The 11315-nt window shown below is 35.5% G+C and overlaps 1 protein-coding gene across 1 annotated transcript; it reads left to right on the top strand.

Moving 5' to 3' along the window:
* The first annotated feature begins 690 nt into the window (after positions 1-690).
* LOC108472185 (NADH--cytochrome b5 reductase 1-like) lies at positions 691-8351 on the top strand. The gene is made up of 7 exons (XM_053021324.1): positions 691-840; positions 1375-1445; positions 1562-1652; positions 1760-1837; positions 2204-2284; positions 2446-2535; positions 8095-8351. The coding sequence occupies exons 1-7, from the start codon at positions 691-693 to the stop codon at positions 8191-8193; spliced, it is 660 nt and encodes a 219-aa protein (XP_052877284.1). The 3' UTR covers positions 8194-8351.
* The last annotated feature ends 2964 nt before the right edge of the window (positions 8352-11315 follow it).

Raw genomic sequence — 11315 nt, 5'->3', positions numbered from 1 at the left:
TAGAATACGGTACGGATCAGCTTCAAGATTTAAACTGTACTTCGAGTGCAAATGGGAATGATCCTCCGCCATCTCAAATACACTGTACTCTAAAAGACTAGGCACAAGGGCAACTACAAGATTCAAATAGCCTCCACACTCTCCGAACCAGCGATACCCTTGGCGATGAACCTCAGATGTCAATGGTTTCAAACATTCATTTTCAACATCAAAATATTGTGATTCAAAGACCTCACTCTCCCAATAAATCGTACCCTTAAGAAAACCCCTTGATAAAATTTCATACCCTCTTCCCAACTGAAATTGATTTTTCGGTAACTCCAATGACAGTTTTGTGATGAATATATGTCAATAAAATATTCAGCTTTCCTCTCCATCTTCATCCCCATCTCCATCTCCATCCCCATCTCCTCCAATATTAAATAACGTCTCTGTTGCCAAACTGAAATAATTTTGTAATAAGATGATTTAAGAGGGTCAAAAGCAAGATTAACCCCACACAGCTCATACTGTTTAAATATAGGGAATGGAAGAGGGAGCATCTTAAATTTCCTGGTAGCAGGGTTACAGATAAAAACCTTACACAAACAAACATAAGGATTTTTACTGAAGGAATCGCAAAGAAGCAAGCCTTGACACGATTGCAATATCTAGTTGAGGAGATCTATAAAATCTCAGCAGGGGACTTGGATGCAGTCACGAGTTAAAGGAAGGAATCCCAATGACATCGAGGAATACAGCACGAGGGTTGAGAGAAGCTTTGGCATGCCAGGAGCGAATGTGGGCGAGGCTAAACTTTTTGCTAGAAATAAGATACATCCATTGTTTCGACACCGCCTTGTATCTCAGAAGCGATTTTGTGGGCAATTTAAGAAAGATTTCAGTTAAAAGATCTTCATTGTATCTTATTCGCTGTCTAAAGTTGAAACCCATCGTCGTTATTTACGTCTCGTATCTAAACTTGAAACCCTTTATTTATTTACAGGTGATCCCTGAGTGGAGGTGTAAACGACTTTTGACTACTCAAGAATTTTAATCTGAGTGGAAAACAACCTTCGAAGATGTACTTTAATTTTCTTTTTAGGGAGGATACGAAATTCTAATAAGACCACAACTCAAAACTCTTCAGCAAAATATCCTATTACACGTGGAGTTGAGTTGGTGAGATATATATATATATATATATATTTTAATTTTGTTAGTGATTCACTTAATGTATTATTTTAATAAAATTACTTAATAAAATTACTAGTATAATTTTATTTTATTATATTATATTTTATAATTTTTTTAAAAGGGACTGATTTATTATTTCACACAAGGTCTAAAAATATCAAGAATGGACCTAAGCAGAAGGAAGTCATAATGTGACAGAAGTTGACATTTGAACTTCCTACTCCTACTTTAGTTTTGGGTCTTCCCATCGAACAGCATATATGTTGCAGGTTCAGTTTATTGTATTCATCCTTTTTGTATTTCTTCTTATATTATGGTTTTAGATACTTCCCAAATGCTTGCGAACTGGACTAGTATGCAAGTTAGATGCTTCTCATCTTAACAGGGGCAAGGATAGCCAAGGTGAGGAGGTTATTAAACCATATACGCCTACTACATTGGATTCTGATGTTGGTTATTTTGAATTAGTTATTAAGGTACTTTCCTAAAATTTCTTGCTGGTTAGAGTGAACTTTAGTGTGATATTTATATATACGAGTGTTCCCATCTTCTAACTGTATGATGGAAATTTTCTTGTAAGTAGATGTATCCTCAAGGAAGGATGTTACACCATTTCAGAGAGTTGTGTGTTGGTGATTATCTTGCTGTGAAGGGTCCCAAGGTATACAGTTTCTTAAATATGAATTCATAGAGTGCTCTTGTCTATAGTGTACTCCATTACATTTCCTGCATGTTTCTTTGTTAACATTGCTTTTGATGTTAGCAACAACTTTTTTTTCAGGCGAGCTACTTATCTTGCTTTTATTGCAACCTGAAATATTAGATTATCTCCATAAATTGCAACCTTACCATTGCAATGCATTTCCTATAGAATACAAACACATCATGTTTGTTTAAACGCTTTCCTTGTATTATCGAAGGCTTGCTGCCTAGGGCTTTTTTTTGCCTTGTCTGAATCTTGTTCAACTTGAGAATTCACCTTTGATTATAATTTTCTTAATGTTGTTCCATGAATTGTTTCTTCCAGGGGCGGTTCAGGTATCAACCTGGTCAAGTTAGAGCATTTGGGATGATTGCTGGAGGCTCTGGCATTACTCCAATGTTCCAAGTATGTCAATCATTTGTCAACTAGTTCTTCTTTTAATGTATTTGGTCCTATTAGAGACATGTTGCCTTTTCACATGTTTTTATTTTTAGCCTATTGCAAAATTTTAAATATTTGTATAACATGTCTCCGATATTTGTTTTCTGGTTTTGGCTTGTGATTAGGTAGCCAGAGCCATATTGGAGAACCCAAAAGACATGACAAACGTACACCTTATTTATGCCAATGTTACATATGAGGACATTCTTTTGAAGGTATTTTACTTTCTACTTTGTTTATTATCTTTCAATGACTCAATTGGTCCAAAGTAACAAACCGGACAGCTTCTTCATCTTCCATTGTGGAGAAACGAATAGCTGTCTGCACGAAAGCAATGCTTGAGCTATATTGGGCCCTGAATGGAATTGTGTACTAGGCCCGACCCTTTTTATGGTGCAGCAGAGGTTTGAGCATATGAATGGCCCAAACCCTTGCTTATTGTTGAGATTTGGCCGCATTGCAACAAAGAACCAAAGAGAAGATTGAAAGCAAGTCGCACTTGAAGCGTAATTGGTGGCGCAGACTAATTCAGTTCATTTTGACTATTTTGTTTCAATGTAACTTAGTTTAGTTACTTTGCAACTTGTTGCCAAAGTTAGTAGGATTTGTTTTTTGATTTGAAGTTGATGTAGTAGCTGATATGTCAGCTTACTTGTGTTTGTAATTCAATCTTGTATTAGTAGACTAGTGGGAGTAGTTAGCTCATTAGGTAATAGTCATTTTGACTTATAAACTTTGTATTTTAGTTCTCAAAAAAAATGAAGAATGCTGCTGATTTTATCATCCAAGTGTGTGCTCAAGTTCACTCTCTCTTGCTCTCGGTTTCATTTTTGTTCTTAAGCAAATTTATAGTTGTTTGTATATTGTTGCTGCTAACTTTGTTCTAACAAATGGTATCAAGAGCCTAAGTCTTTGAGGGCCTTCTCTTTTTGTTTGTTGTTTGAGATTTTAAGCTTAAGAAAGTAGGAAACCGAAGCTGTTGAACTTGTTGCTGTAGGATGAGCTTCACACCTCCTCCACCACCTGTTTTCACTGGTGAGAACTACCACATTTGGGTGGTAAAAATGAAGACTTATCTTCAGGCACATGATCTGTGGAGTGTAGTGGAGAATGATGCCGAGCCACCTCCCTTGAGAGCCAATCCCACCATTGCTCAGATGAGGCAGCATGCTGAGGAGACTGCCAAGAAGCCAAAAGCTATGGCCTGTTTGCAAAATGGAGTGTCTGACGTGATCTTCACTCGCATTATGGCATGTGACTCACCTAAGCAAGCTTGGGACAGGTTGAAGGAAGAGTTCATGGGGTCTGAGAAGACCAGGCAGCAACAGTTGATCAATTTGAGGAGAGACTTCGAGAACCTCAAGATGAAGGAGGCTGAGTCTATCAAGCAATATTCTGATCGAATTATGACCACCGCCATCAAGATGTCATTGCTTGGTGATGATTTTCTTTGAAAGCGGGGTTGTTGAGAAGGTGATCACTACCCTTCCAGAAAGGTTTGAGTCCAAAATCTCCTCATTAGAGGACTCGAGAGACCTTACCACTATTTCTTTGTCTGAGCTTGTGAATTCACTCTATGCCTTGGAGCAGAGGAGGGCCAATAGGCAAGAAGAGCACTCTGAGGGGGCCTTCCAAGCAAAGGCCAGAGAGAGCTCCAATTCAAGTCAGAAAGGCAAAAAGCCTTGGCTTGAGAAAAAGGAGAAGTCGAGAAGAGATTCAAGCAGGAGAAGTTACCCACCATGCACTCACTGCAAGAGGACCACACATTCAGAGAAGTTCTGTTGGAGAAGACCAGATGTTCAATGTTGGAAATGCAAACAATTTGGTCATGTTGAGAAGCTTTGCAGGAATAAAGGCAAAGTACCAACACAACAAGATCAGGCACAGGTTGTTGAAGATGTTCCAGCTCAGGAGGAGCATGTCTTGATGCATCTTGCCTTACAACCACGAAAGAGCCAAGTGCAGTTGGCTAGTGGATAGTGGTCGTCGTATCATATGGCAGCTGATGTGAGTCTGTTTAAAGAACTTGATAGGAGTTTCAGCTCGAGGATCAGGATTGGGAATGGAAACCTGATTGAAGCTAGAGGCAAGGGAGATGTGTTAATCAGCTCTAGTTCGGGTAACAAGCTAATTTGGATGTTTTGTATGTGCCCGATATTGATCGAACTTGTTAAGTGTTGGTCGGTTGGTTGAGAAGGGCTACTCATTGATTTTTAAGAATGGTTCTTGTGTCATCAAGGATTTTCTTGGGCAAGAAACCGCCACAGTTCCTATGGCTGACAAATGTTTCATGTTGGATATTAGCCAACTTGAGAAGAAGGCTTATTCGAGCCAGAGTGAGAGTGCTGGTCTATGGCACAAGAGGCTAGGCCATGTTAACTTCAAGTCACTCGATCTGTTGCATAGACTTGGTTTGGCAAAGGATATGACCAAGGTTGAGCCATTAGAAGGTGTTTGTGATGTATGTCAGCTTGGCAAGCAAGCAAGAAAGCCATTTCCTGTCGATCAAGCCTGGAGAGCTCGAGAGAAGCTTGAGCTAGTGCATTCTGACATTTGTGGCCCGATGAAGACTCCTTCATTGAATGGGAGTAAGTACTTTGTCCTTTTCATTGATGATCTGACTAGATTTTGCTGGATTTTCTTCCCAAAGAAGTCGATGTGTTTGAAGCATTTGCGAAGTTCAAAGCTTTGGTGAAAACCAAGTTGGATGTAGGATCAAAACATTAAGGATGCACAATGGGGTGAGTATTTGTCCGAGAGATTCAAGAGGCTATGTGAGCGGTGGGATCCAACATCAGCTGACCACAGTCTACACTCCTCAACAAAATGGAGTGTGTGAGAGGAAGAATAGAACTGTGATGGATATGGCTAGGTGCTTGCTGTTTCAAAGCAAGCTTCCCAACTCTTTTTGGGCTGAGTCATCAATAGCTCGATGTACTTGCTCAACAAGCTTCCAACACATGCTGTCAAAGTCAAGACACCCTTCGAAGCATGGCATGGACTTAAGCCAACAGTGTCTCATTTGAAGATCTTTGGATGTGTGTGCTATGTCCTTGTACCTGCTGAAAGAAGGACCAAGCTCGAGAAGAGGTCTGTTCCTTGCATATTTGTAGGCTATAGCAGTAACAAGAAAGGTTATAGAGTCTATGATCCTTCAACAAGGAAGATATTGGTGAGTAGAGACATCGATTTGATGAAGAGAGGACTTGAACTGGATGGTTGAATGCATGTCACTTGAAGAAGATTCATTGAAGGCAACTTGGAACTAGTGAAAGTGATCCTATCAATGGCAATGTTGATGATCTTCCTGTGAGAGGTACTAGATCCATTGCTGATGTCTATCAGAGATGCAATGTGGCCATTGTGGAGCCTTCTAGCTACGAGGAAGCAGCTAGGGACATGAATTGGAAGAGAGCTATGGAGGCAGAATTGGACATGATTCAAAAGAATCTGACTTGGGATTTGGTTAAGAGGCCAGAAAAGAAAAAGGTTATTGGTGTTCGATGGGTCTTTAGAGCAAAGTTCAATGCTGATGGGTCATTGAACAAGCACAAGGCAAGGCTGGTGGTCAAAGGGTATAGTCAGCAGTATGGAATCGATTTTGAGGAAAGCTTTGCCCCAGTAGCAAGACTTGACACCATCAAGCTTCTGCTTTCTTTAGCTGCACAGAAGCAATGGAGGATCCATCAATTGGATGTTAAGTCAGCTTTCTTGAATGGTTATCTCAAGGAAGAGATTTATGTTGAGCAACCTGATGGCTTTCAAGTTCAAGGACATGAAGATAAGGTGTATACGCTTAAGAAAGCCTTGTATGGGCTGAAGCAGGCACCTAGAGCCTGGTATGACAGGATCGATACTTACCTGTCGAGGCTCGGGTTCGAGAAAAGCTTGAGTGAGCCTACCCTCTTTGTGAAGAAGTTAAAGGAGGAGACATTGCTAATTGTCTCGATTTATGTTGATGACTTGCTAGTGACTGGAAGCAAGGATGTCATTATTGATGAGTTTAAAGCACAGATGCAAGAAGCATTCGACATGACTGACTTGGGAACTATGACTTACTTCCTTGGGATGGAAGTAAACCAATCCGATCGAGGGATTTTCATTAGTCAGCAAGCATTTGCCTTGAAGATTCTAGATAAATTTGGCATGCAAAATTGTAAGCCTGTGAGCACTCCTATGGCTCAAAGTGAGAAGTCATCAAGCATTAGTGCTTATGAAAAGGTTGATGAAAGGGAGTATAGGAGCGTAATTGGTCATTTACTCTATTTGACAAGAACTAGACCGGACTTGATGCATGCGATCGGTTTATTGGCTAGATTCATGCATTGCTCGAATATGGTGCATTTCAAAGTCGCTAAAAGAGTGTTGAGATACATCAAGGGAACCTTGAGGCTTGGTGTATTGTTTAAGAAAGAAAACAGTTGAAGTTAGTTGGTTATTCGGATAGTGATTGGGCTGGTTGCATCGATGACATGAGGAGCACGTCGGGTACTTTTATACCCTTGGCTCAAGTGTGTTCTGTTGAGTTCGAAGAAGCAATGATCGTTGCTCAATCAACTGCAGAAGCGAGTATATAGCAAAGAAGAAGAAGTAAATCAAGCCATTTGGCTTAGGAAGTTGCTATGTGATCTAAATGAAGAGCAACTTGATGCTACCGAGATCTTGGTTGACAACCAATCGGCGGTTGCAATAGTTAAGAATCCGGTCTTTCATGGAAAGACCAAGCATTTCAAAATCAAGTTCCATTTTATTCGAGAAGTCGAGCAATCCGAGAAGTTAGCTTAGTGCATTGTTGTTCAAAGGATCGGTTAGGCGACATTTTGACAAAGCCACTTGGTACTGCATTGATTTGAAGCTTTAAGGAAATCTATTGGTGTTTGTTGCATACAGTCCAAGGAGGAGTGTTGAGATTTGGCCTGCATTGCAACAAAGAACCAGAAGAAGATTGAAAGCAAGTCGCACTTGAAGCGTAATTGGTGGCGTGACTAATTCAGTTCATTTTGACTATTTTGTTTCAATGTAACTTAGTTTAGTTACTTTGCAACTTGTTGCCAAAGTTAGTAGGATTTGTTTTTGATTTGAAGTTGATGTAGTAGTGATATGTCACTTACTTGTGTTTGTAATTCAATCTTGTATTAGTAGACTAGTGGGAGTAGTTAGCTCATTAGGTAATAGTCATTTTGACTTATAAACTTTGTATTTTAGTTCTCAAAAAAATGAAGAATGTCTGCTGATTTTATCATCCAAGTGTGTGCTCAAGTTCACTCTCTCTTGCTCTCGGTTTCATTTTTGTTCTTAAGCAAATTTATAGTTGTTTGTATATTGTTGCTGCTAACTTTGTTCTAACACTTATGTCCTTTTTTTTTTAATTTTTGATGTTGCCAAGGTTTGACCCCTGGTCTCTGGAACTAAGAGTCCAACACTCTACCAACAGATCACATGCCTGCTGGTTCTTATAACTTACCCCGGGCAGGACCTTTAGGGTCACCTCGTATGACTTGGAATGACTCGAACTTTTAGTTTATTTTATAATAAAAAACATCATGGTGGATTTTATAATTTCCATTCCATGTTATCATTATTATAGATCACATTCCAAGTTTCCTTGAATAGATTTATTTATTTTTGAATGTTGTACATTCAATGTGCAATGATTATTATGGCTGCTGTGAATGTACACACTGAGGATGAAATACGGCCATGGGTGCTTAGTGACTAGTTTACAAGAATTAGGAAATGGATCAAGAAGTGAAATTCAAGTGGTTTATTTGCAGGAAGAGTTGGATAGCATTGTTGCCAACTACCCTGGTCGCTTCAAAGTCCACTACGTTTTGAACCAGGTTTGTTGCCTTTCTCATGTGGCTATCTCCTAACATGTTTTCTTTCATTCTTTATCTGGCTCAGATTTCTGTAAATCTCGTAGGAGCAGAGAAGTTTTATCGGAATATGAAGTCCCGAAATATTCTTCTCCCCTTTTTCATGCATAGCACCAATGCAAGTACAAATATGACCGATAATACTGATAAGCTTTTCTCGGAATGAAGAATAATAAATGCAAGAAAACTTTTCTGCTTTGACAGAAACGCACAATAATTATTTTTTAAAATATAAAAAATCTTCATATGTAGAAAGGACAGGCATAGTGGCTGTTACATGGGCTTGTGATGAGATTCGGATGAGTATGCGTCTGACTTGGCTATGCTCTTTAGTTTTTCAAGTTTTTCCATGTACTTGGATGCCCAATCATGTTTTAGGTACAGATACTTAAAAAAAAAAAAAAGAAAAGGGAAGAGCATGACATAGTGGAGCCTGTTAGAGAAATTATTTGAAAAGCTTATGGCTTTTGAAATTTCTATCTATGATTCAACTTTCTCACTCCATTTAGCTGAGCAGATACCATTTTCTCTGATCAGGTAATGCAAATGGTATGTGGTTTGAACAATCTTAATATAAGTGTCACTTTGTCTTGAAAATCATGTCATCGTTAGACTAATTAATGGTATTCTTACATGATTCACTAAGCTGTTGTGATATGTGATGTAACTTTCATGTGCATTCCATATATAAAGATTTTACATTCTTGCATGTCTTTCAATGTGTATGCAATCTTGAAGTTGATCGGCTGTGGTTAGTTTCTTTTTACATACTATACGTTAATTCTAATAGCCATTTTTACATCTGCGTTTCTTCTCTTCTTCTTTTTTTATTTTATTTTATTTTATTTATTCATTTCTTATATTTTTCTTCTTCCAACAGCTAGGATTCTTAAATTGAGTTTCCATATAGTAACTAATTAACATCCAATAACATTAGTTAGTATGTAACTTTTCAAAATTTAATGATTGTTTTGCTGCGAATGTACTTCACTCAAAAATAATTATTAGCTCAAATACAGGATGATTTTAATGGCAAATTTTTCATTTGGATTTTTTAGATTTTCAAACAATGATTTGTAAAAGCAAATGTCAAACTTATTTATTCAGTATTGCATTTTAAGGAAAGCCAATATATTTCAATTTTTATTTTTAAATTTAATTTTGCCAAAAACATAGAATCTAGTGATCTTATTTTTACCAACTTTTAACTTTAAACATTTAATTGAGTTTATGTGATGAATTAATCAAATATTAATTTGATTAGAAAATGATTTTTTATATACAAAATAAATTATATTATTATGAAAGTATTTTTATTTTTTTTATAATTTTATAAAATAAATAAAAAACTTAAATAGTGATATTTAAACTTATATCTCACATCTATTATGATTTTGATATCAATTTTTTTATATTTTTATACAATTTTTCATTCACATCATTATGTTAATATTAACTTTAAACCTCTGGATATTATTTTTATACATGCACTTGTATTATAATTACGTAATTTTAACTATTAAACATTTATTAATTTTATTATTTTTCATTTTTTCTCTGTTTCGCAATAGGAAGATGGTGCGAATGTTGTATTCAGTGAAAAGGCGTTCAATTTTTGTTAGGTTTTCACCTATATCTAATTTATTGTTATTATTTTAATATATGTAGTTTTATTACAAGTAGGCCGGGCTTTATTAACTTTCAAAAATCATTACAACTAATTAATGGCCCAACAAACTAACCTGCAGGCCTTCAAAGAAAATAAAATAAAAATACTTGATCCAAAACAAAAGAAACAAACAAAAATAAAAACTGCCCAACCGTGCTTTCATTTCCCAAAAAAACCGACGGTTTCAGCTTCCAAAGAACACAGCCCCATTTCGACCTGTCGTTTCATGTTCTTTCATATTTTGTATAACTTATGATTCATTCACCTTGTTAGGAGAGATTTTATTTATTGTAGTTAAAGAAATTCCCAAAATTGAGTCACAATTCTCTAATGTAAAAACAACATTTCTTATGTCCCATCCAATCGAGAGAAATGAAAATAAATATTTATTTATATAATAATATGATTCACTCGAAAAAGTAAAATTACTTTTTCTTAAATATATTTGGGATCATAATTAAATATGAAAATTTGATCTTTTAATTTTCAAGACTTAAGTAACGTATAGTTAAAAGGTATCAAGTTTGAGAGTTGTGGAAATGCTACAACCTTATTCATATGTAATTGACTCCCAAATTTAATTTTTCTTTGGACATCAATATAAACACAAAAATTTCTTCTTAACAATACATTAAATATAAATTAATCTAATATTATAGATATTATTTAAATAATTAATATAAATACAAACAACATCTTAATCCAATGATAAAAATAATAAGTTCTAGGCAGGAGTAAAGGTGTAAAGGTGACACCAGTACTTCTTGTCTCGTTCTTACCATGAAATTTTACATCCTCTTATTTAAGCACAAGGTTAGTTTTACTCAACCTACTACAATAATCATGGAATTTTGGAAGTCATCCTTTATATGTGATAATGAGTATACATGCATTCCAAATGATGTATATTATTTAACTTAAGTATTATTGGGTTTAGATCCTTGTAAATTTAATTTGAATTGAAGTAACTTAAAAAGAAAATAAATTTTGATTTTTGGACTATTTGTTAAAATTATTTATATGATATTTACGTTACGGGTTTGAATAGTAAGAATTACTTATTATTTATGTAAATAGTAGTGATTTACTACTAATATTAAATATTCGTATATTAATTTATATTAATTTTATGCTACTTATTATATTAATTTATTTTTATGCTTTTAAGATATTTGTATATTTAAATACATTTTAATATGTCAAATGTTTATTTTATGTAGATTTAAAACGTTTATGTATATATATATATATATATATATATATATATATATTATAAGTAATTTTTCATATAATATTTTCGTCATATTTCATTTTTCTTTTCAAATTATTTGATTTAAGCAAAGGTTTTTTTTTTTGTTTTTTTTTTGTTTTCATATCATACTACATTATGGCATAACAACAATGTGAGTAAAAATTATATGTAAAAGAGATAATTATAAAAATTTTGTAT

Source organism: Gossypium arboreum, chromosome 11 (genome assembly GCF_025698485.1).
Source record: "Gossypium arboreum isolate Shixiya-1 chromosome 11, ASM2569848v2, whole genome shotgun sequence".
Taxonomy (NCBI): Eukaryota; Viridiplantae; Streptophyta; class Magnoliopsida; order Malvales; family Malvaceae; genus Gossypium; species Gossypium arboreum.
The sequence above is the reverse complement of the archived record's forward strand: the minus strand, read 5'-3'. Positions and strand labels throughout refer to the sequence as shown.